Raw genomic sequence first — 23,868 nt, forward strand, 5'->3', positions numbered from 1 at the left:
TACATGGCATGATACAAAAGTTTCACACTTTCTAAGCATTATTGTGTTGTGTAGAGTGTTGAATTCCTTATGTATGTTTTGTTGTCCTGTAACTTTGTTTTGACACCTCTGTACCAAGGTGATTTGATTGTCCTAAAAAAATTTTGATAGATGATTGTGATTCCATGGTGAGGAATTTTGTTTAAAATCTTTGCTGCCGTGCTTTTAATCTAAAATATGTTGGGAAGCACTTTTTTTTTTTCAGTCTTTCCCTTTACTCTCTCAATTTGGCTTTGCCTCTTTCCTGCAAATACCAAATGCAGAGCACTCAATTTCATGGTACTTTAGGACTCAACCATGCCTCTACCACCTCAATGCCAAGGTCTCTGGTAACCCAAACAAAACATTGCAGCTAGTCTCCTATTCTCGTGAATGTAATCCTTGCTTTTGAATGCTGCTTGGAGAGCAGCAAGCATTCTCTTCCAACAGTCCTGTCTTAGAGAAACAAGAGTTTCCAGGTACTTCTTCTGGAAGAGAATAACCTTCCAGTCTCCTTTCTCGTTCCTCCATCCCCTACCGTGCTATTACATCTGTAAAGAGATCCTCTGGGAAGAAATATCCTGGAGGGGAACTCTGCCACAATTGCCCCTTTCTCTGGGTCTCACTCTGTCAAGGAAAGATACTCCAAGCTGAAGGCTCATTGAGATCTTTGTTTTCCTCAAATCAGCTAAGACTTCTCTTTGCTTAGACAAGTCAGACATATTAGGTTTTAGACGGGCCTTAGCTAATCAAGGGCTCCCTGGTAAGGGAAGTCCACAATCCTCTTAAACTTCCCTGCCCATCATACTAAATTCCAGGGTCCTGTCTAGAGGTTCTAAGTAGCTAACCCGGTTAATTGGCAAGGAATCTGCCTCTGTTTTTTTCTCTCCTTGCTCACAGGAAAACATTTTTCTCTTAAGGAAGTTTCTTCTGCAATCTTTTATTGACTTTTGAATGTTGGGGCTGTGGACCCTCTCCCCAGAAAGAAGGAAAGAGAGCCACAAAGACCCCCAATACCATGAAAAGCAAAATCATTCTGGATGCTCCTACTGCTTCCCTGTGTCTCTCAAATGTACTTGAAACCTTTGGTACGTGGCTGCTCTCTGGAATTGTGGGGTTTTTCACATCCATTCTTTGTCTTTTTCCTGTTCAGAGATGATAATCTTAATATGCTGAAAGGGCCCTAATCCTATAGCTAGGGAGACAGAATCTGAAGAAGGAAGGAGCTCAGGACTGCTGCATGCTCTTAATAGTTAGAGAAAAGGGCAGGAGGAGTCTGGCAAATCTGGATTCCAGACATTGAATAGGTTAAGGCAAAGTTTTCAGGATGGACATTCCAGCTTCTGCTATCAATGGAATCATTCCAGGAGACTTTTCAATATCGATGGAGCTGCCAAAATCTTACTTACATATTCTGGTCAGACGACTGTTGAAGACGCTTGTTCATGTTGTTGCCAGAAATTTCTAATCAGTTCAGAAAGCTACCTGCCTGTGAACTTCCAAAACAGTGTTTACAAAGATGATTGTGATATATCCTTGCTAAGAAATCAAAGATTATAAAAGTATCTGATCTTAGCAGGTTTGTGACAGGCTTCTTCTCCCTTCTCTCCCTGTGAAGATGATGTACTGTAGGGTCAAAATAGCACATGGGTGACCCCCTGTCTCACCCATATTGGATCCAGGCACTGAAAGCTGAGGTGTCAAGGAATAAAGCATCATTCATTCATACTTACGGTGCAAGGTCTTAATCTCACTTAGAGAGCACCATGTAAACCACTAGATCTGTGATGTCCAATATATTTGCCGCATGGCAAGTAGAACACTGCATTGTGGCTAATATGGGGGTGGACAACCCACAGCTCTCAAGCTGCATGTGCCTCTGTTAGCCTTTAAATGTGCCTCTGGTGAGTTGCTGGCATTGAATTAGAATGGGGGTTGGGGGCTTGGGTTGCCTGGCACTAGGGGAAGATATTCAGTTCAGGTGTGTGAAGGGCTGTCTGGGGTAGCGGGAAGGGGCTAGGAGTCCCTGGCTCTGGGGGAGGTGGGCATTTATTTAGATGATTTAATAATATGTGGCAAGTATGGAAAGACAACCACAAGTGTGGCGATCTTTGAATTCCTGTTGGACACAGCTGCACAAGGTGAATGCTTCCATGAGTTAGATATGCTATAAAGATTATAATTTCCCTACAGGCTTGGGAAATACATGTTTGGCATGAAGGTGGAAGGTCTGTGAACAAATAGGTCCATGTCTGATATATTTATTGGAAGAGGTTCGCTCTAAAAACGTTTATGGGAGGAGTCTGTTCTAAAAACTGGAAAAAGTCACAAATTTTCTATGAAATGTTGAAGAATGGTTCCTCCTGTGCTGATATCCTTTTACTCTTCAACAATCGAAATTAAATACAAATTGCATTGGTTTTTTCGTCATTGTCCCATGATATATAGACAAATAACGTAATTTAAATTAGGAGTATGCCGACCAATTTACCCAGTGTACATAAAATGACATAATTGCAGTCACGCTCCCTTTTAATCAGAAATGTGGCCATCAGTGACTATTTTGTCCAGTAAATAGTGCTCTGTGTTGATTCAATGGACTAGGCCATTCTGATCCGGCTTCCTCATTTAGTGCTGAAATGTGCTTGGCTCTGAAAAAGGCACAAAATGAAAATAGTTCCTTCCCTCATGAGTTTGTAATCTGATGAAGAATTGCTGCCTAGACTCCATAGTCTCCAGTGGCTAAACCTCAACATTAAACGTGGGGGCCATTTGTGTCATCGCAGAACTCCATGAACCATAATTAAGATTTAAGTTTGTGGCATGTCTGTTTTGCAGATTTATAATAAGTGTCCTGTTTGTCAGTTGAGCATACGCTAAGTACGCTCTCTGGAATTATGGCATGGAATTTGAAGGTTTGCTGTTAAAATGGTGTTAATACTTTGGGGAGGGGGCAGGCTCCAGTCAGCCACTAGGTTGTTCAGAGGAGCTTGTGGAATGGCTTAGAAATACGTATGTTTTTTTAAGTCTTTAAGAGCCTGTTTGACCCTGACTGTATTTGCTGCTAAGTAAGATGACATAGATCCATGGATGCGGAAAATGTGGTTTGACCTTTTTCTGTATTTATTTTTGACTTTAACATGAGCAAGTGGGCATGAAACACACAGACTTGGCATAGTTTCAACACAGAATTTTCTTTAAAGTTTTAAAGTAAGTAGCCAAACAAGCTTACTAGTTACGTCATGGTGGTCATTTTCACAAATTACAAAATAAAATGGCCATTGTTCTGATACGCTTTTTTGACAGAAATGATCTGCCTGTAATCCTTTAAATGATTATGGCTCATGCGGAAGATAAAAATTCATGCAGCTGTGGTTGATGTTTTTATCTTAAACTTTCTTACCTTTTTACACCAATGACTTATCAAAATAGTTTAATTTTAAAGTGAACGTTTTCATGTTAGAACATAATTTATGGTAATTTAAGCATGTATGAAATGTACTTCTCTTACTCCAGCATCCCACGTGGAAGGAAAAAAGGACAAGTCAACATGCGCAAATTTAATCTTGGATACTTACAGTTAATATGGCTGGTTAGACAGTTCAAGCTATTCAGAAGCTCCTATTTAGGACTTCAGATTTGTTGTGTGACCACTTAGCATTGTGTGATCATAATGAGCAAAGGTTTAGCAAGGAGGCTCGCAGCTAACCTGTTCTTCCTTTTTAACTAAAATGAGTAGTTAACTGAAGGACTAACTGGAGCACTAAAATCTTCTAAGTGTCTTTAAAATAACAACCACGCACCCTTTCTTTTTGCCCTAAATAGATGGAATCTGCTCGCAAAGCATGGGAGAATTCTCCGAGTGTGGGGGAGAAGGGTTCACCAATAACCTCAGCAGCATCTCCCATAACTGGAAGTAACAGTGGAAACAGTAGCAGCAGCAGTGGACCAAGCAATGCCACTTACAGCTCTTTCTCGAGTGCATCAATGCCTCCTATTCCTGTAGCGTCAGTTACACCTACAACTTCGTTATCAGGTATAAGGCTTTACATTGCATATCATGTTTCTATTCGCCTCTGAGTAAGACAATGTAACTCTTACTAAAGGAAGTAAAAATTGGCCACAAGCCACAGTCTACCAAACCTCTGTTGTTGGAAGATCTGATATTTCCCCAAAGATTTTAGTGTATAGCCAGCTGGGGGGAGAGGTTTTTCTTGCCTTCTTTTTCAGTAGGTTGGATCTAGAAGATATCCATTAGGTAGCTTTTGTCAGAAGACATCCAGTTTTTGTTTATTTCAGGATTACCTCAGTAGTGCCAACTGAGACTGTGGTGTCTTGTTGTAGGCACTGCACAACCGTGTATAAAAGCTGTGCTTTTTTTGTTTAAAATAAAAGCAGGAGTGCTGATATGGTGTCTCGGGCCCCACCTTGCCGGGTTCCTGTGGCTGGGGCTGCCAGAGGGGTACTGGGGGCTCCAGTTCCAGGCCCTGTGCTGCTGTGCAGGGCTCTGGCTGCCAGCCTGCTCTATAAAAAGATGCTGGTATACTGTAATGGCATATACGTCACAAAAAGAAGCACTGCATAAGAGTATCCCATAAGACTTTCAGGTAACATGGGTTTCACTGCTGCTATGCACAAACATTATTGGGAAAGTGTTTGACTCCCACAATAGCGCACTGTGGTGAACAATTTAAAATTTTATATACAATTAAATCTTCACATATCTGACCATTAAGGGGAATGTGTGCCCCAATCCTAGCTGATAATACTGAAGAAAATTTGGTTTTTTTTTTTTTACTATGGGAAGCTGACATTCTCTGGGTAACAAACTGAAAGCACAATCATGTTTTAAGAAATTCTGCGTGTACCATATTAAGGTTCTGGTAACTCTAGGCACACAGGTGTCTGCATAAGCACTTTTTAACTTACTAGTCACCCATGCCTATGGTAGTCAGTGCTTCCAACATTTTGTCAGGCCTACTAAAAATAAGTTTCAAATGATCATTTTAAATGAACCATTTGTGATACATTTTTTGCTTTTCCCCAATCCAGGAGCTGGAACATACACTACTTCTTCACTGAGCACAAAGTCTGCAGCCACCTCCGATCCTCCTAATATCTGTAAAGTGAAACCACAGCAGTTGCAGACAAACAACCTTGCTTCTGCCAGTCATTTCTCCCAGCTAAGCTGCATGCCATCCCTTATTGCCCAGCAGCAGCAGAGCCCACAGGTCTATGTGTCTCAGTCGGCAGCAGGTAATAGTGTTTGTGAGATTGAGAAGGAAAGTGCCAACTAGTTCTTTGTTTTCTTTGGGCTTCAGTTAGACAAGTTGGTAGGGCTTCTAAAATAAGTCGTCATACAGCTCAGATGCAATTATCTCTGAAGTTAATGATACATGTCGAAGTTATTACATATTCTGCATTCCATTTTTACTCCCTGCTGCAGAAATGGAATGACTAGAGGGCAGGTTACATACCTACCCCCTAGCATTGCCTTGTGCATGTGCTGTGGTCAGACCCTTCCCAGTACAGGTATGGAATGCTGTTACATGGAAGGAAATAGTGAGAGAGACATCAGACACCAACAGGTGCTGAGCCCGTGGTGGGTGGTTGGTGGTGCTGAGTGCTGTTACTTTGAGCGACATACTTCAAAAGAATGTCTACTAAATAAAACATTTGTACTGGATCTTTATATTATCCCTTTTGCTGTAATCGGCTTTGTATTTTTAATTTCAAATCTATATTTATTTGAACTGTCATCTCCAGTTTTAATCTGATTTTATTACACTATTACAGCAGTGTCTCTTGTTTCAGTGATACCTTTCTCTAACTATAAAGAAACAACTTGGGCTTTTCCTTCAGATTGCAAAATTTAACATGGTCTCCATGTAATGCTTAGTTGAATAAAATAGGACATACAAAGATCTCCCTAGAATTTACCGTACAATTAATGTCATGGGATTCAGTATGCATATTCACAGCTCATAAATGTGAAAAAGCAGGTGGGGTCTTTCTTCTATTTGCACGTAAGATTGGCCATAGTGGTTCAGATCAGTGGCCCATTTAGTAAAGTCTTCTGTCTTCCAACAGCAGCCAGTGTCAGATGCTTCAGAAGAATGAACGGAACATAGTTTATCAAGAGATCCCCTGGTATCTAGCTTCTGGAACGCATGGGTTATGTGTCATGCCAGAACATGAGATTGCATCCCTGACCATCTTGGTTAATGGGCATTTATGAAATTTTCCTCCAAGAACTAATTTTGATTCTTTTTTCCAAACCAGTTGTGTCTTTGTCCTTCAAATTATCCCTTGGCAATGAGTTCCACAGGTTAACTGTGTGTTGGGGAAAACCTACTTTCTTTTGTTTTAAACTTGCTGCGTGTTTCATTGGGTTCACATGCAGTGTATTAAGAAGTAAAAACACTTCCTTATTTACTTTCTCCACACCATTCATGATTTTATAGACCCCCGTCATGCCCCCTCTTCCCCGTACATTGTTGTCTTAAAGTTAAACTGTCCCTTTCCTTCTATAGAAGTGGTTCCAGTTCCCTAGTGATTTTTTGTTGCTGTTAGCTATACTTTTTCCCGTTCCTATATAGCGTGGCAGAATTGTGTGCAGTATTAAAGATGTGGAGTAGAATGAATTTCTACAGCGGCATTATTTTCTGTCTTTATATATATATTCCTTTCCTGATGGTTCGTAACCTTCTGTGAACTTTTTTGACTGTATATTGAACAGATATTTTTCTGAGGTATCTGTGATGACTCAACAGAAATTTGAGAAGTAACAGCCAAGTTAGACCCCATCTTTTTTTTATGTATAGGTGTTTTTTTTCCTAGAGTGCTTTTACTTTGCATTTTTCAACATTAGAATCTCCTTTGCCATTTCCTTGTTGTTTTGAGATCCCTTTAACCCTGCAGAGTTAGCTTTGGGCTGAGCTACATTAGGTAATTTTGTATATTCTGCAGATTTTACCACCTCACTGTTTTATCTCTTTTCCCAGCTCATTTTTTGAATATGTTGAACAACATAGGTCCCAGGACAGGTTCTTAGGGGAACCCCTACTGTTTAACTCTTTCCACTGTGAAAACGACCCTTTGTGTCCTACCTCTTAAGCAAAGTTAACTATGGGACCATTTCTCTCTGCTATAGTTCTTTGTTCTCCTTCCCTGAGACTTTCCTCCTCCTCAACAGCCCAGGAACTGTCAAACTGGGGACAGGGCCAGAAAGTCTCAATTACATACATTTCTCTCCCTCATCTCCTTTGCTTTTGCCATTCTGGTCTCAAGAGCTTATGCTGAGAAGCCAGGACAAGCTTACACCAAATGCATGACAGCACCAACTGCCCTCCTACTGCATTCTGGCAATGTACTGGAAAGTCCACTCAGCTGCTGGACCTCTGCCTGTGTTCTTTACTCTCTGGCATGGTGGGGTTTTCTGTGTTTTATTTTTTGGTGTTTAACTGGTGGGGGAAATGGGCACATTTGACCAAAGTTTAGTGATTATTTATAAGGTGTGTCTGGCTTTCATGTTCCTTCTCTAAATTCCCTTGTAAAACTCTCATTTGCTGCTCTTGTTCACTGGTTCCTCTAGTCTCTTACCAGCTGGCTTTTTAAATCCCTGTTTTCCCTGAGTTTACTGTGTCCCCTTGTCAGTGTGTCTGAGCCTTGCCTAACAGGCTGCTAGACACACCGATTCCAACCAGGCCATGCTATAAATTTCAAGCAGGCAAGCACGCAACAAACTCCATGCCAAGGATTATGCAGTTGCTGCTCCTTCATTGCGAGAACTCTCACACAGCTCTCCTGTTCACTCATTGAAAATTTCTTCTCGCCTCTAATCTCCACCCTCCCTGCCAAGGTTAACAGGCAAATAGTTAATCTGACTTGTGTGTTTGTACATATGTGAAATAACATTGGAACTGCAGCCAGAGAAAAAGTTTTGTATGTGTAAGTCTGCCCAGGAGAAAAATGTTTTCCATTCAGACACTAATTTTCATATTTTCCTGCGGTTCTGCAGCTCAGATCCCAACTTTCTACATGGACACAAGCCACTTATTCAGCACTCAGCATGCACGTCTGGCTCCACCTTCCCTGGCTCAACAGCAAGGTTTTCAACCAGGACTTTCGCAGGTATTTGGAGATTCATCTTACTAAACCTTTATTGTAGAGTACTAGGAGTGACTGCCTATGTCCGTTCCGGGGCACAGAGCCAGGTCCCTTCCCACTTCGTCCTGAGCCCTCAGTAGCTGTCAGCACTGCTGCTTATGATACTGGTTTATTTATTAAAAAAAAAAAAAAAAAAAAAAAGTGCTCAAGTTATGTGGACTATCTGACTACAGTAGCTCAGACGTTGAATAACAAAGATCAAGTATTAGGATTGAAGCACGTAGTCAATAGTGTAAAATGTTTGCCAAAATTTGTTTTTAAGGTAACACTTGGGAATAGTATTGGGGGTAGCTGTGTTAGTCTGTATCCACAAAAACAACAAGAAGTCCTCTGGCACCTCATGGACTAACATATTGGAGCATAAGCTTTTGTGGGCAAAGGCCCACTTGCATCTGACAAAATGGGTCTTTGCCCACGAAAGCTTGTGCTCCAATATATTGGTTAGTCTGTAAGGGGCCACAGGACATATCATTGTTTTTACTTGGGAAAAGGAACGGCTGAGTGGCCTACATTTAATAAAGGCAGTATAGATAATTTGTCCAGTTATCAGTGTCATGCAGTCTGACTTGTCTCATTCACTGCAACTGCACATCTGTGGTAGTTCTGAATTTCTTGAGCACACTTGTTGGGTTAGGGGTTCTCTGTTTTATTGTTGATTGTCAGAATCAAATGTCTGTAAAATTTTCATCATAAAATTTTAAATGAGAATTAAATAGCTGTGTTCACTGCTTCATAGGGAAGTGAACTGTGACATCTTTCTACTTCTTTGGAATGAAAGCAGGCAAATTCCAAATCAGTCCACTCCTCAGTATTCAGTTTAGAAAGTTGCCATGTGTTCATTGTGTAGCTTTTGTGTGTGCAACGACTTTTTAGGCTTTCTTAATTCCTTCATAAATTCCATTATGCATTAGATACAGGGCATTTTCCTGTAAGGTTTTTGACTAGGCAGTTTTCAGCTACTAGGATTTTTATGTGATTATTACCACAATTGGATATTTCATGATTTATTTTTGTTGCAGCCTGCTTCTGTTCAGCAGATTCCCATCCCCATCTATGCACCTCTTCAAGGACAACATCAAGCGCAACTGAGTTTAGGAGCAGCACCTGCTGTTTCCCAGGCTCAGGAACTGTTCAACTCCTCCTTACAACCCTATAGGTAAATGGTTTTGCTTTAGTAAGGAAAGGCAATAAATGAGATGAGTCCGTTGAGGTATTTCTTTCACCACTTCCACTTTTCAGACCATTATTAAAGCCTAATAGCCTTGTTAGCTTGCACGTTACAGAAGAGTGAGATGCATTAATAGTGGTTTGATTTTAAAATGAGCTATAAAATTTAGAGATCAGTGGGTAACCTAAAAAAATAAAACCTGCTATGTGTTCGTAATACTGTGGTTTCTCCCTAGTTAACTTACCAGCCAGTGTTCATTATACAGTAACTCCTCACTTAATATTTTCACAGGTTTCATTGTTACATTGCTTATCTGTTAGACCACCTACTCCATTTAAAGGCATGTGATATGCCCTTAGAATGTAATTTGGTCTCCTGCTTTGTCCACTGTTTGCCGGATTTTCTGGGAAATCAGCCCACCTTCTTGGGGGACTTGGAATCAGGATGGGCCAGCAAGGCTTCCTTCCGCACCAAGTTCCTTGTGAGGTATGCAACTGGGCAGCTGCCAGGTAGCAGTTCGGGTGGCCCTCTCCCCACTGTCATGCTGCTCCTGGGAGCCTCCTGCTTGCTTGTAGTGGGTGGGGAGTACTGATGTCAGGATGTGTGCCCGGCCCCCCCGCCCTCATTGAGCTCCCACATTCAGGATTATGGAGGAAACATGAAGTTAAAGAAGCTGCTGATCCACTTCAAAGGGCCGTGTACTTGACATGGGGTCCGTGCATTTAAAGGGGCAATGCACATCTGTCTGTCGCTCGCATGCACCCTCTGACATGCCTTTGGAAAGTCAACACCTGTGCAGCTGAGTGTGCACTTTCTGGAGAAGGTAGTGGTGTGTTCAGGCAGAGTAGTGTAGGTTCATGTTCAGTTTCTGCAGCGAAGTGTTTGCAGCCACTGCCTTTTGTAAGTCTGCTGTGTTTCCTCCCTCCTGCCTCAGTCCATGCTGCTTTGTAGAGTGTGAGGCTACGTTAATATCTATGTATTAACTTTTGGGGGGCTCAGTCCAGTGATGCTACTTCATTTTTTTTGGAACCATAGCTACAATGCTAAGTAAGGAGTTACTGTATATTTGATTTTGCTCACACTTCCACCACTCCACCAAAAATCACATTCAGAATATCACTAATTCTGTGTCAAGCAAAACATTGAAAATCTCCATGCAAGTTGAAAGAGCTTTCACATACAGAAGGGTCTCAACATCCGCAAGGGCTCCGTGTTGAGAACCCTCACAAATGTTGAATTTTGCAAATATGGCAGCTGCTGGCTCTCCCTGCCTGGGGCTCTGGGTAAGCGGCAGCTGCTGGTGCTCCTGCCCGGGGCCCCTGGAAGTAGCAGCCACTGATGCTCCCCGCCCCAGAGCCATGGGAAAAGCAGCAGTTGTTAGCGTTCCTGCCCAGAGCCCTGGGGAACCTTAGGTTTGCAGGTATAGAGACCATACTGTACACGGTAAATCAGAAGCACCTCAAATGCAGTTGTGATCAACCTGAGACAGCAGCTATTGGGAATAAACACAATAGAGTATATTCAAAAGATTACACTAACATTTAGTGTCCACAAATCTTTTCATCCACAGCTGATGAACCAACATGCGCAGGAGTGGAACTCCTGTTTTGCAGATCCTAAATTCATAATAGTGAGACTTTGTTTCTTACAGCTAAGACAGATTTTTCCAGATGGACGAAGAAAAGAGCTTCTAGTCTTTGGCTGCTGGCTGAGTGAGGCTTTTAGGTGGTGCTTTGCTGTGTTTCTGTGGAAAACCTGACAATGAGCAGTATGGAGAGAATGTGCAAGGAAATCAAATGCCAAATGAAATACAAAGGATCCTTTTCCCAACTGTCAATGTCTCAGACAATACCAAACATCAGTTCTTACAAATACCTGTTGATACTCAATGACTAGGCAGTAAAAATTGTGGTATCAAAGAATCGAAATACTTTGCATCATCCATCGTCAAGAAAATGCCATGCTTTTTCAGGCCTAGGTGATGCTTGTTTAAACTGTATTACTTCCCTCTGCCTGATTGTGGACAAAGAGTGAGGACTGGATGGAGACAGATTTCTCATGTGGCAATGCAATTAATTTAAACTTTTTCTTCCATATAGTTTAAAATATAATAATTTACTTAAATATGACAGAATTTAAAATTGCTCATAAAATACCTTTTTCAGGTGCAGAGTTTAGTTACTTTCCTGTACATTTGGGACTAGCTCCCAGCAGTTCGTTATCTGCCGTGGGATCTGTTGTGTGCACAGCAATTTTGAATATCTAGGCTTCAGATTTTAAGGCTGATAAAGGTCTAATTCTGTTCTGAAAAGAATATATTTTTTGTCTCATTTTTAAAGGTGGTTCTGCATGTGTTGTGTCCGAAATGCAAATGAATGCCTAATACACAACCAAATTTTTTTTGTAGATCACAGCAAGCTTTTATGCAAAGTGGTCTGTCTCAGCCATCACCAGTGGTTCTATCTGGCACAGCTTTACACAACTTCCCAACAGTGCAGCACCAGGAACTGGCCAAGGCACAATCAAGCCTTGCATTTCAACAGACTTCTAACACTCAGCCTATTCCCATCTTGTACGAACATCAGCTTGGTCAAGCTTCAGGGCTAGGAGGCTCTCAGATCATTGATACTCATCTTCTCCAGGTACGAATTTTTTTCAAATTGAGGTCTGTATCTTTTATTGGAGCACACAATGCTGGTATGTAAAGACCATGGGAGTAATTTTCTGATATTAATACTATAAAACAATGTGTTGAACTCTGTATTATCCAGAACTGTCTCTAACCATCTTGAGAAGGGGAGATGCCAGATATTCATATCTTTTTAACTAAAATTTGTGTTTAAACTGAAATGCATGAAATCCCAAGATCTTTGTAATATTAGGTTTCATCTGTACTCTGATATTCCATCTCTGTAATACCTAGGTAGCACTGATGCAAAATAACAGGCAATCTTAATGGGTCGTTTGCACCCTCTTTACCAATCAATCCCTTTTGCCCCAACATTTCATTTCACTCAAGACAAGCTGTGTAGTGTGAAGATACTTCTGAAATTTACAAGCAATGGCTTGGCTTTTCAATAAAAGTGTTCTCCTGCATTTGGATTATTTGAAACAGAGGCTTCACCTCAGATTAACTTTCTCTAATTTTCAAACTTCTTAGATTGTGGGAGATCTGGTACTGAACTGATTTTAAATCCAAAATAAATTGCTATGCTCTTTTAGAACTTCTGGTTATTGTTAATAATTTAATAGTCACCTATTGCATCTTTCATTTCTAGGCCAGAGCTACTCTTACCCAGGCTTCAAGTCTGTATTCTGGACAGGTTCAACAACCTGGTCAGAGCAATTTCTATAACACAGCTCAGTCTCCCAGTGCTCTTCAGCAGGTAAACTATGGCATGGTAAATTTCCTAAATTGCATTTCTTTTCATAGATAGTGTGGTTTTTTAGGCATGTTACACTTCAGAGTAGGGTAATGAAGACAGTAAGATCATGGTCCTAGAGCTGAGAATTTACAGCATAGTGACCCACAAGTACAAGAAAGTTAAACGGCATACAAGTGCAAATTAATGACTTGTGTCTGCATGGCAAAAGTTTTCCCACAATTGGTGTTCCCTATAAAATGTGGGTGCAGTTTATTGTGCAGCCACTTGGTAGAAATTCAGATGCCCCCCAAGCTGATTAGCAGAGCACCCACAGCTGTGTTTGTTTCTTTTGATGGTGCACATTCATATGTGCCTCAGTACATATTAAAAAATATCCTGCACATGGAGGAGAAAAATGTGCTTATCGGTGGAAAAGATTAGAGACCATTGCTTGCACCATTCTTTCAAGTGACAGAAGACACAACATCCCTCATAACATTTAATTGGTACAAGCATTTCCTATCTTTCATAAGAACAAGTCAGGGTAATAGCTGTTTCACAGAGAGCTACGTCACTTCAGCATTTTGAAAGTAGAAAAATAGCCTGTTTGTATGACTTATTGCTGATTTGCAGAAACATATGAAACCTATAAATTTAGACCCTCCTCTGGAACCTACACTCATGCATCTGCCGAAGCGGGTCTTTGCCCACGAAATCTGATGCTCCAGAATATCTTAGTCTATAGGGTGCCACAGGACTTCTTGTTGATTTTGAAGATAGACTAATTCAGCTATCACTCTGATATATGAAACCTAGAAAACGGAAACTAATGCATACACCCCACGTATGCAGGGTTGATTGCGTTTGCAAGCAGTTGCCTGTCACACTGTGCATATGTGATCTCATCCTGTCAGCTGTAGTACTTCCCATCATTTTTGAAGGCTTAAGTGGCGCCAGAGTATTTCCAGTGAATTTAAGATTGTTATATTAGAGAAAAAAGTTTTGGTGTTTGTCTTGCCTGAGCACTGTGGCATGTTTGCAAATCAAGTATCATATAGCACGGGGTGGCGAACCACTCCATAATTTCGTGCAGCTTTCAGCGTATCTCCACACTGAGCCAGAAGTCCCAGTATGTCCCTGTGTTCTCTAGGCACAGAGAAGATCGGGGGAGCTCTGGGTGCAGCCCCCACTAGCATCAGTGCTGATTCAACAGCTCCCATTATCTGGGAACTATGGCCAATGAGAGCTAAGGGAGCAGAGCATGAATCATGCAGAGCCATCAGGCCCCTCTGCCGGTGGTCCAGACATGGCAGCAGCTTTTGGAAGCAGTGTTGAGGCAGGGAGCCTGTCTCGACCTGCTGTCCTGCCAACTGGAAGCCACCTCAGGTGACTGCTGCCTGGCTGGAACCCGAACCTCCTGCCCCAGGCTGGAACCCCCTCTTGCAGCCAGTTCCTTCCCAGATCCTCCATCATAACCCCTCTACCCCAGGCTAGAACCCCTCCACAAAACCCACACCCTCAGCCCAAATTCCCTGCCCCAGCCTGGGATTCTCTTCCAGACCCTGCATCCTGACCCCAACCTCCCAAGCCCACTCCTGCGCTGCAGACCTCTTGGCCCCAGACCAGAACCCTTTTGTGCACACCAAACCATCTGGAGCCCTTCCTTTCTCCCTCCCACACTCTGAACCCCTCATTTCTGGTCCCACCCCAGCTTTTTTCCTTCTGTGAATTGGTGTCTGCTCCACTCCCCCCTGGCCTCACCCCGATGTAGTGGTTCACATTTTGACAACTTAAGGTTTAGGATTTGTACACTGTTTCTAAAGCTTACTTGTAACATATGTAAACAACTGGCTATTTTTATGATAAGTCTGTCAAATAACTGTAAATGAGGGAGACCTCAAAAAAACTGAGTTATACATTAAACCTTATTGAAATAGAGTACAGAATCCATCATCGGAGTAGAGTGAGTTGGATCCTAAAAGTTAAATATCTCTGCCAAGTGAATGACTTTGGAGGGCAAAATTACAGTATTTTGACTAATTTAAGAGATTTGGGCAAATAGCTACTTATAACCAATATCATGCTGGTTTACAGTTAATCTTGATTTAAACTTGCCTCACTGTACTGTAGTGAATATAGTTGTCTCTTAGAGACCCTCAACATTTTTTCTGTGCATGGTTAGGGAGGTGTTCATGATTGTGCAGCATACAAATAGATTAGTAGATGTGTAAAACTAACAGTGATTAACAATCTATTATTTTCAGATCCTGATCATTTCCATCCAACAGTTAGTTTTCACATTTGGTTGCCATGACTGCTGTTGATAAAAAGAGGTGTTTATAAGTGGTTGGATAAGACAGTCCACCGCTTTTCTGTTTTTAACCTTAAAACTCAGGATTTCTGTGAGCTCTTTGGCAAGTAAAGTCTAACTTTGATACTGAGCAGCCAGCTTGATCGTTTGATTGACGGAAAATTGTCATTTATGTAACTATGCTGTAATGATCAATTGACTTTAGTTTACTTTGTTACTGTGAAGTGCTGTTGTAATTTAATTTGCATTTTAACTGTTTCTGAATTTCAGGTATCTGAATGTGTTAAGAATGACTAATTATAAAATTTCTACATAACAAATTAAGAGATGTATTTTCCTGCATTCGTCTCAGTGATATATATGTTGACTAGCTGAACTATAATTTAGCTATATAGTTTAGTTTGATATAGTTAAGTAATTCAGCTTGTACCTGTGTTACTGATATTTCCGTATTGTCTCCAGGTGACAGTACCTTTGCCAGGGTCACAGCTTTCATTGCCCAACTTTGGATCCACAGGACAGCCCCTAATTGCTCTGCCGCAGTCCTTACAACCTCCACTGCAGCATGCCCCACCACAGGCTCAGGCTCAGAATCTGAGTAGGCCTGCACAAGTAAGCCAGCCTTTCAGAGGATTGATCCCTGCAGGAACTCAGCACAGCATGATTGCTGCTACTGGGAAGGTAATTACAGGTTTAAGCTTTTAACTCATAACAACTGGTTCCATATTGATTTTCTGTATGAAAACAGCCTTTCTAGTTGTTGCCTCCACCCACAGGCAAGGAGATTGGGTCCTTAATGGCAGACCTTCCTTTCACAGTTTTCTACAAAGATACCTATGCATTCCCAGCTCCTTCCTAAAGCAGCTTCAGAGTTTCTTCTGCATCAGGCGGTTTACCTACCAGCAATATTGCAGAAACCTCACAAGTCCAGTGCTCTGTACTCTAGGGCTACGGAAAAAACTTCTTTCCAAAGACTGCGTCCACACAAAAAAGCAGAGAGAAAAATTAGTGTGCTCGTTTGATAGAGATTGTCCACACAGCCACTGCTCTTTCGAAAGAACAGGCCAGGGATTGAAAAATCCAGGGCCCTGAGGATGGCTCTTTCAAAAGAAAGGCCCACGGAATATCTATGCGCACTTTTTGGAAGAATCCTTCAAAAGAAGGAGTCAAAGGAATCTTTCTGAGCTGGAAGTGGAAGAGGACTGCTGGAAGAAGAGCTGCATTCTTTCAATTTTGGATTGAAAGAGCATGTTTTGTTGCAGATAATCCCTGTGTTCTTTCAAAAAGGGCAGATTTTCTGGAAGAACTTGCCTAGTGTGGACACAGCACTGGTGTTAGTGTTCTCCATCTGTGTACACGGTACTTAACCATTTAACTGTCGAAATAACAGTAACTCCGTTGTTGGTTTAATTTGCAAAGGCCAGAAGGCTCTGCTATTCCTCCCCAGGGTCTTTAAAAATGGATGTCTGGATTCACTGCAACTTGTTAGTGCTGTTAACATCTCGGTCCCTGTTGGTTTGTCAGCTCACACAACAAGATCACAATCTACAGCCATGGTTCTACTTGAACATGTCTTGGTTGCTGAGACATGCAGAGCAACTAAAAGGTCTTCAGTATGTACCGTTGGCAGTGCAGTTCTTTTCTCTGACTAGACCAGGGGTGAGCAAACTTTTTTGGCTGCGCTCCCCTTTTTGGTCCTGCAGTTAGCTGGGCCCCTCCCTCCACACTGTAGGAGGACCGCAGGAAAGGATGCTGGTGGGGTCACACTGGAGCAGGGCTCAGGCTGCGTGAGTGCCTGCTCCTCCCGGGGGAGGGGGGAAGTGCTTTGGGACCAGGGCGGCCATAGTGCTGCCTGGAGAGCCTGAGCACTGGGACGCCTGCCAGCCAGCCAGCCTGTCCCCCAGCTGCTGTGAACCCAGCACCTCAGCCTGACAGTGAGGCAGGCACCACAGGTGTTACTGCCCCCACCCCCTCATTGGCCAAGCTCAATCCTCCCCCTCCCGGCCCCCCAGCAGCTTCCACTGCGTCACCAGCCCTGTGCTGCTGCGTGGGGAAGGCAGGTGGCTGATTGTGCTGTGCCTCCCCCAGTTTGTACACCCCTGAACTAGACTACAAAGCACCACCCCTCTCCCTGTGAGGCTGCCTTGAAGCACTCCTGCAGGACACTGCTCTGTGAGAGGTTACTCAATGTACAGTAACTGTTGTTCTTTGAGATGTGTCCTCCTCTGGGTGCTCTATTCTCCTTCCTCTCTGCTTCGGAGTTTCCTTCTGAGATTCAGCAGTGGAGAAGGAACTTGGTGCTGTTCTCATGTACAACCTGATAAAGCTTGATTGTGGGGCTTATGGATATCACATGCTGAATGGACAGTGCTTATGCAAATCTCTAGTCAAACACATGGGTCATGTGTTTATGTGAAGTTAAAGCTTTAATAGGGACGTGTCAAACTACAGTAACCTCTTTCCCTGCCATCGAGTAATTGCATGCCACGAAGCACTGCAAGATGCCTGAATGTTTTCAGGTTGCAAGCAGCTAGTTCTGCAAGCTACTTTTTCTCCCATTGTAATAGCAGCTTCAGTAGCATGGGCCATTGTGGTTGTCCTTACAAGTGATGCATTTGGGTTAAACCACAAGTACAGGATACTTACAAAGCAATATAACTTTGCCCTTTTGTAAATAACACCAATAAACTGCTGCTGTTAATTTTTCTCCAGATGACAGAAATGGATCTTAAGGCCTTTGGAAGCGGCATTGATGTTAAACCAGGAACTCCTCCAGTTACTGGTAGAAGCACCACTCCAACCTCCAGTCCCTTCCGGTAAATGAGCCTTTCTCGACACAATTTAACATAAAATCACTTCAGTGTTAAATATTGCAACTAGCTGTTCGCTCATGCACAGTCAATTCTTTGAAAGAGATGAGTGTTAATGGGGGTGAGGGTGAGGCTATGGATACTTCAAAATGATAACCATCAGCAGTCTTAACACAGGTTGAACCTCTGTAATCCAGCACACTCTCTCATTCGGCAACATCCATAGTCTGGCATGATTTTAGTTAGTCGGATGTCCACTTACCAGGAGCGTGACCCAAGTTTCCCGTGATCCCATAAAGTTTATTTACAGCCACCAGTCCTGTGTCTGTGTTCTGTGCTGTTGGTTAGCTCTAATTTACCCCTAACGTCTTCTAAGAGCCTAGTAGGCAGTGGAAGTGTTGGTAAAGTTGGCAGGCAATATTGACCTTCTGTGGTTCGGCAAATTCTCTCATTCTGCACCAGGCAGGTCCTGAGGGTGTCAGACTAAAATGGTTCCAGCATTACAGAATGGCCTCAGGCCTGTCCACAGTTATGCCACAAGAGTGTGCTGCTCTGAAAGGTGAAGATTTGTGGATGAAATTGCAATGGAACTAAACAGTTTTAGAAGTGATTGCTGAGAGCGTATTGGTGGAAAGAGAGACAATAGTAACAGAAAAGAGAGTAGAATACTCTTGCCTGCACTGAACGTTGTTGTCATTACCTAGGACATAAATTAAACCCTTCTTAAAACCCCACACCTTGGAAAATAAACAGTGTCTACATCTACACTAGCCCCCTCTTTTTGGAAGGGGCATGGTAATAAGGTGCTGCCGTGAATATGCACCACCTCATTAGCATAGTGACAGCCGCACACAATTCAAAAACGCAGCTTTTGAATTGCATGCCGCCTGTGTAGATGGGCCTTTCGAAAGGACCCCCCCGCACTTCTAAAGCCCCTTTTTTCCTCTAACCAAATAGGAGGAGAAAGCAGTCAAGTAGCACTTTAAAGACTAGCAAAATAGTTTATTAGGTGAGCTTTCGTGGGACAGACCCACTTCTTCAGACCTTGACTGCTTTTTGTTTTGATAGTGTATAGACTAGCATGGCTTCCTCTCTGTTACTAGTCAAATAGGAAGAAGGGGCTTTCAGAGTCTCGGGGTCCTTTCAAAAGGCCCCTGTCCACATGGGTGGTGTGCGATTCGAAAGCTGCGCTTTTGAATCATACATTGCTGGTATTATGCTAATAGTGCTGCATATTCATGGTAGCGCCTCATTAGCGTCTTCCCAGCTCGCTCATTACCATGCTCCTTCCAGAAGGAAGGGGCTGCTGTAGATGTAGCCAGTGACAGCAACTCTCATGGAGTCTCATGCTTCAATGCAGGGCTTGCAAACTGTTCTTAAATTCTGAAATTAGTACATGGACTGTCTTGCACGTTTATGTGCCTGCTGTAGGAAAAAGTTTGGCAAATTTTGCAGGAAAACATTATAAAATTGACTTAGGTTTCTGGTATATATGCAATGCTAATTGAGGGATAAGCCTTTAGTACAGTAGAAGAAGCTAGGAAATGGGAGATATTGGAAGCATCTATGGCAGCTAGTATTTCATGAAAAATCTGGAGAACTTTGTGGGATATTTTGATTGGTCATCTGAACAGTGGACTTTAAGAAATCTTACATTAAATGGGTCGTAGATGTCAATGGTAGCCGACCCTCTTTACTCCATATCAATTTTCTGATGTGTAAATATTTGAAAGCGTAAAAGCCAATAGGCTTTTGAGCACCAGCAGCATACAGGAGATGAAAGTTCCGGTGGCCTCAGACTGTCTCTCTTCATTACATTTCCAGAGGAGGAAGAGTTTTCAGTTCTGGAAAGCGTTTTTGTTTATTTCCAGTTATTAGGCCTGAAATCAGTTGTATTGTAAGCTTGACTGACTGCGTCTGGCGTAAGGAAAAGAATTACTTTCAGAACCTCTGAGCTGGTAATGGCTAGAGAGTTGTGAAGATTTCAGTGAAATATAAACACACATTCCTATGAGCCCTTCAGATGAATCCTACTGCATTCACTTCTGCACAGTGTGGAGATCTCACCTGCTATCAGCCCTCTTTATTTTGTCAGCTGTATTTTAACATGAGGTTATATTTCTGTGAGCTCTTCCATTTGACTTGACTGTGGTTTGCCCCTGAATACATTGTAGGGGCTCAGGTGGATCCCTAATGTTATGTCAATTGGTAAACAAATACAAATTCTTTATATTGACATTCTGGTTATGTCTTGGAAATGAATGTATCTTAGTCCTAAGCATTCATATACCCTAATGTGATGAGTGTTGAGGCAGGCATGTGCTGGTACGGAAGACATTGCTGCCTGTAAGTTCAGAAGTCTGATTCTGAATGGGGTCACTTATCTAGTCCTAGTGTGCTCTTGATATCTAACTACTTGGATTTTTTTAAATGATCTCAAATCATCCCAGAGTATTTTTGTTGTGTAGCTTTGTGGCTGTGGAGGCTCTGAATGTATCAGCACATGTTGGTACCATTTGTTGTTGACATCAAAGATAGCTGAAATGTAGTGGATAGGTAATTAAGCTGCCATATATGTTCTCTTGTTGACTTCCAAAATCCTAGCTTGGTTTCAGTCACTGAAGCTTAATGTCCTATTAGATTACAATAATTGTGTTATGATGCTTATGTACAGAGGCAGTTGTCCAGCCCTAGTAAGAGGGAATATTCTAGGGTTTTGTGTGAAGAGCATTTCTGCGTTCTTTGTTTGTGTAAGACAAGATCTTTTGTTTTTATTCAGACAGAAAATGTGATTCTAGTGCTGACTCGTTTCTTGTATCTGTGTAATTGTTTAATCCTTACTCCTGTGACAGACCCTGCGGTTTTGAAGCACACAAAACTCCCATTGAAATGCTTGAGAGTTTTGACTGCATCAAGACTATAGGTCCGGATCTATAAATGTATGTATATTATTGCATAGCTGTATTTAATTGGGAAATGTCAGAGCTAAATGCATATACAGTGTGATCTTTTCTTGTACAGCACCCTCGGGACCTGACTGATGCCAGACGAGAGAATCCGCCAGATGACCGGAGGTCAATGTTTTCTAGCACGTGATTAACACCTCCACTGCTTACTGGGTTCTTAAAGATATTTAGGGGTAAATTACAGCTAAATAACAGCACAGAACACTGAGAGCTAGGACTGGTGGCTATAAACAAACTCTATGGGACCACAGAAAACTTGGCCATACCTATGATGGGGTCATCCGTCTTACTAAAGTCATACCAGATTATGAAGTTTGCTGGACGAGAGTGTTCTGGATTAGAGGTGTTCAACCTGTACTTAGTTTTCCCCTGTGTGTGTGTGTTTTAAGTTGGTCTTCAATTATATTTGTATTAAATACAGTAGTACCATAATTTTTCCAACAAGTTTAGTAGTAGAATTTTCAGAATCATGTTGGGAATCTTGTACTTAAACTTGAAGCTGTTAAATCATTTGTGTATCATAAGATTCTAGGGGAAAATGTGTGTATGTACAATGAGTACATTACCAAATAAGCCTTTAACAGTAAATGTTTTTAAAGTGCAAGTTTATTACAGGTTGAACTTCTCTAATCTGGAACATTCGTCCAGCAACATCCGTAATCCAGCACGATGATAGTTGACCAGGCAGCCACTTATCATGGATGTGGCCAGGTTGCCCATGGTCCCATAAAGTTTCCAGACACCATGCCCGGCTGTGTGTCTTGTGCTGTTGTTTATCTGTAATTTACTCCTAAGTATGTTCTGAGAGCCCAGTAAGCCATGGCAGTGTTGGTAATGCTGCTAGACAATACTCACCTCCCAGGTTCTGGCAAATTGTCTCATCTGGCCCTGGTCAGGTCCTGAGGGTGCCAAACTAGAGAGGTTCACCCTGTAGTGACATTTCTGATTTTTCCTGAACAATTCCAGTTTCTCAGAATGGCTTCTTAATATTTCCTGAAATCTTCCTGAATAGTAATGGGGAAGAGACTGAGATTTTTTCAGTTTCCTGCTTAGCTTAAGATCTTTTCAGCAAATAGAAGCTGGTTGCTTTAAACAAAGGAGAAAATACTAACTATACTGTGTTCTCAGGAGAAACAACAAGGAGTCCTTAAAGACTTTGTCATATGTCTCAGAAGAGTAGCTATATTACCCTGTAGCTTCACAAATAACAAATGGTCCTGTGGCACCTCAGAGACTAACAAATTTATTAGACCAAGAGCTTTCATGGGTGAAACTCACTTCCCCAGATGGGGATTGGGGAACGACTTTTTCCTCTAAGGTTGTTTGACAGATGTGTGATCCAAGCCACAAAAGCTTATGCTCAGACTTTTTAGGCTTTAATGTGCCTCAGGATGCCTCCCGGTTTCTGCTGAAAGGCTAACACAGATATCACTCTGAAACAATGTTCTCAGATGTGCAAATTAAGCCATCTAAATTGTAAGTAATTTTTCTGCTGTGGTAGTTGGACTGAAAATTTTGTACCCTTCTGTAGCTAGAAAATGGACTATTTGAGTGGACAAAATCCCTTGAATTGTATAGTTCAGATTTAATACAGATTTGGATCTGAAGTTCCAGTTTGTCATCACAGAAAGATTTTGATGGGGTGAGGAGAGGGAAAATATTAAAAGGAGCATCAGTGTTCATGACACCAAGCTGGGTTGCAAAAAAGTTGTGAAATTTGTAAAATCAGCAATCAGGAAAGATTTGAGAAATTACTGGAATGCCGTGTCGCAGTGGTCCTGTCTCTTGCACACCTTAGCAGAACCCATAGTGCATTGAGGGAGGCCTTGGGGCCACTCACTTCCAATGGGCCGTGGAGCAGGTGGGTTGGAAATCTCCAGAGCTCAATGAAGTCATAATTTAAACTTGTCAATTTTGAAAATAGAAAGAATAATCTAGCTAATAAAGCAGTTGTCTGACTTAGTTCAACTGTGTGTACACATGCTGTGCTTATACAACAATCTTAGCAAACATATATTTCCCATGTTTACATTATATTTCAAGCAAATCAAACCCCCTTTCCCCTCGACCAAGACTGTGCAGTACTCCTCGGTGAAGGCTGTTACACTGTCAAAAAAATAAATAAATGACTTTCACACTTCATTGGTTATGGCTTGGCTATTGAAAATGTTAGAGAATAATGAGCGTAGCTTTTCTTCTCACAAAAAGTGAGAGTGTGCACCCCCCACCTGGAGAACTTCAGCCTGAAAAAAAAAGTTCAGAATGTCCTACATGTACAAGTAGTGCATGTTGCAGATCTTGTGCTGAGAAGTATAGGATTTGAATTAGACAATACAATGGGTGTGGACTGGAGAAAAAAGGCGGAGGAGGTGAGTGCCTGGCCACACAACAGTCTTGCCTGCCAAGTCTGAGATGATTTTTGGTGGGGGCACCAGGTAAATTTTGTGACAAAAACATTTACTTTCCTTCCAAGTTCTCTTGCTCATTCTGGTCAGTAATTGAAACTCAACTGTTTCCCATTTGGATTAATTACCATGTTAATGTTCTGTGGTTCTGGCATCATTTGCCTTAGGAATTTTACAGATAGTTGCTAGGGAGCATATGATGATTTTCTTTTGGGCACAGCTTTCAGCTAGGAAGTGCAAATTACAAAAGCATCCTTGTGGTGGTAGCAATATCTTTATTCTAACTGGCGTTGGTTTCTTTTCAAGGGCCGCTTCTACAAGTCCTAACAACCAGTCGAATAAAATGAGCAGCATTGTCTACCAGAAGCAGTTTCAGTCAGCAGCTGCCCCTCTGAGAATGGCACAGCCTTTTCCGGCACAGTTTGCACCCCAGGTGGGAAACTGATGACTTCTTGAAAGCAGACTTGGTTTTCTATACCTCAGTTATATCCTGTGACTTTAGAACTCAGCAGTGGGCTCTTTGTATTTTGATGAGTTAAAAATATGAGCCCTAAATTAAATAATGAATGTGCTTTATCAAGGAACTGAATACAGGTTAAATGCAGCCTTTGTCTTTAATCTTACCAGTTAAAACAGGTTTTCTGGTGTTTCATGCA

General features: G+C 41.9%; 1 protein-coding gene across 8 annotated transcripts in view; it reads left to right on the plus strand.

Moving 5' to 3' along the window:
- The window catches only part of PRRC2C (proline rich coiled-coil 2C), a 102,812-nt gene that overhangs the window by 72,228 nt on the left and 6,716 nt on the right, over positions 1–23,868 (plus strand). For 4 of the 8 annotated variants that reach the window (XM_075002583.1, XM_075002588.1, XM_075002584.1 and 1 more), the window contains 9 exons: positions 3,844–4,054; positions 5,071–5,274; positions 8,039–8,151; positions 9,207–9,343; positions 11,763–11,997; positions 12,634–12,756; positions 15,494–15,712; positions 17,744–17,847; positions 23,519–23,645. In XM_075002583.1, the coding sequence (XP_074858684.1) occupies positions 3,844–4,054; positions 5,071–5,274; positions 8,039–8,151; positions 9,207–9,343; positions 11,763–11,997; positions 12,634–12,756; positions 15,494–15,712; positions 17,744–17,847; positions 23,519–23,645 (1,473 nt within the window). The remainder of the gene's footprint in view (positions 1–3,843; positions 4,055–5,070; positions 5,275–8,038; positions 8,152–9,206; positions 9,344–11,762; positions 11,998–12,633; positions 12,757–15,493; positions 15,713–17,743; positions 17,848–23,518; positions 23,646–23,868) is intronic. The other 4 variants (XM_075002590.1, XM_075002585.1, XM_075002591.1 and 1 more) reach the window with 2 other exon arrangements.

The sequence above is a fragment of the Carettochelys insculpta genome, chromosome 9 (genome assembly GCF_033958435.1).
Source record: "Carettochelys insculpta isolate YL-2023 chromosome 9, ASM3395843v1, whole genome shotgun sequence".
NCBI classification, from domain to species: domain Eukaryota; kingdom Metazoa; phylum Chordata; order Testudines; family Carettochelyidae; genus Carettochelys; species Carettochelys insculpta.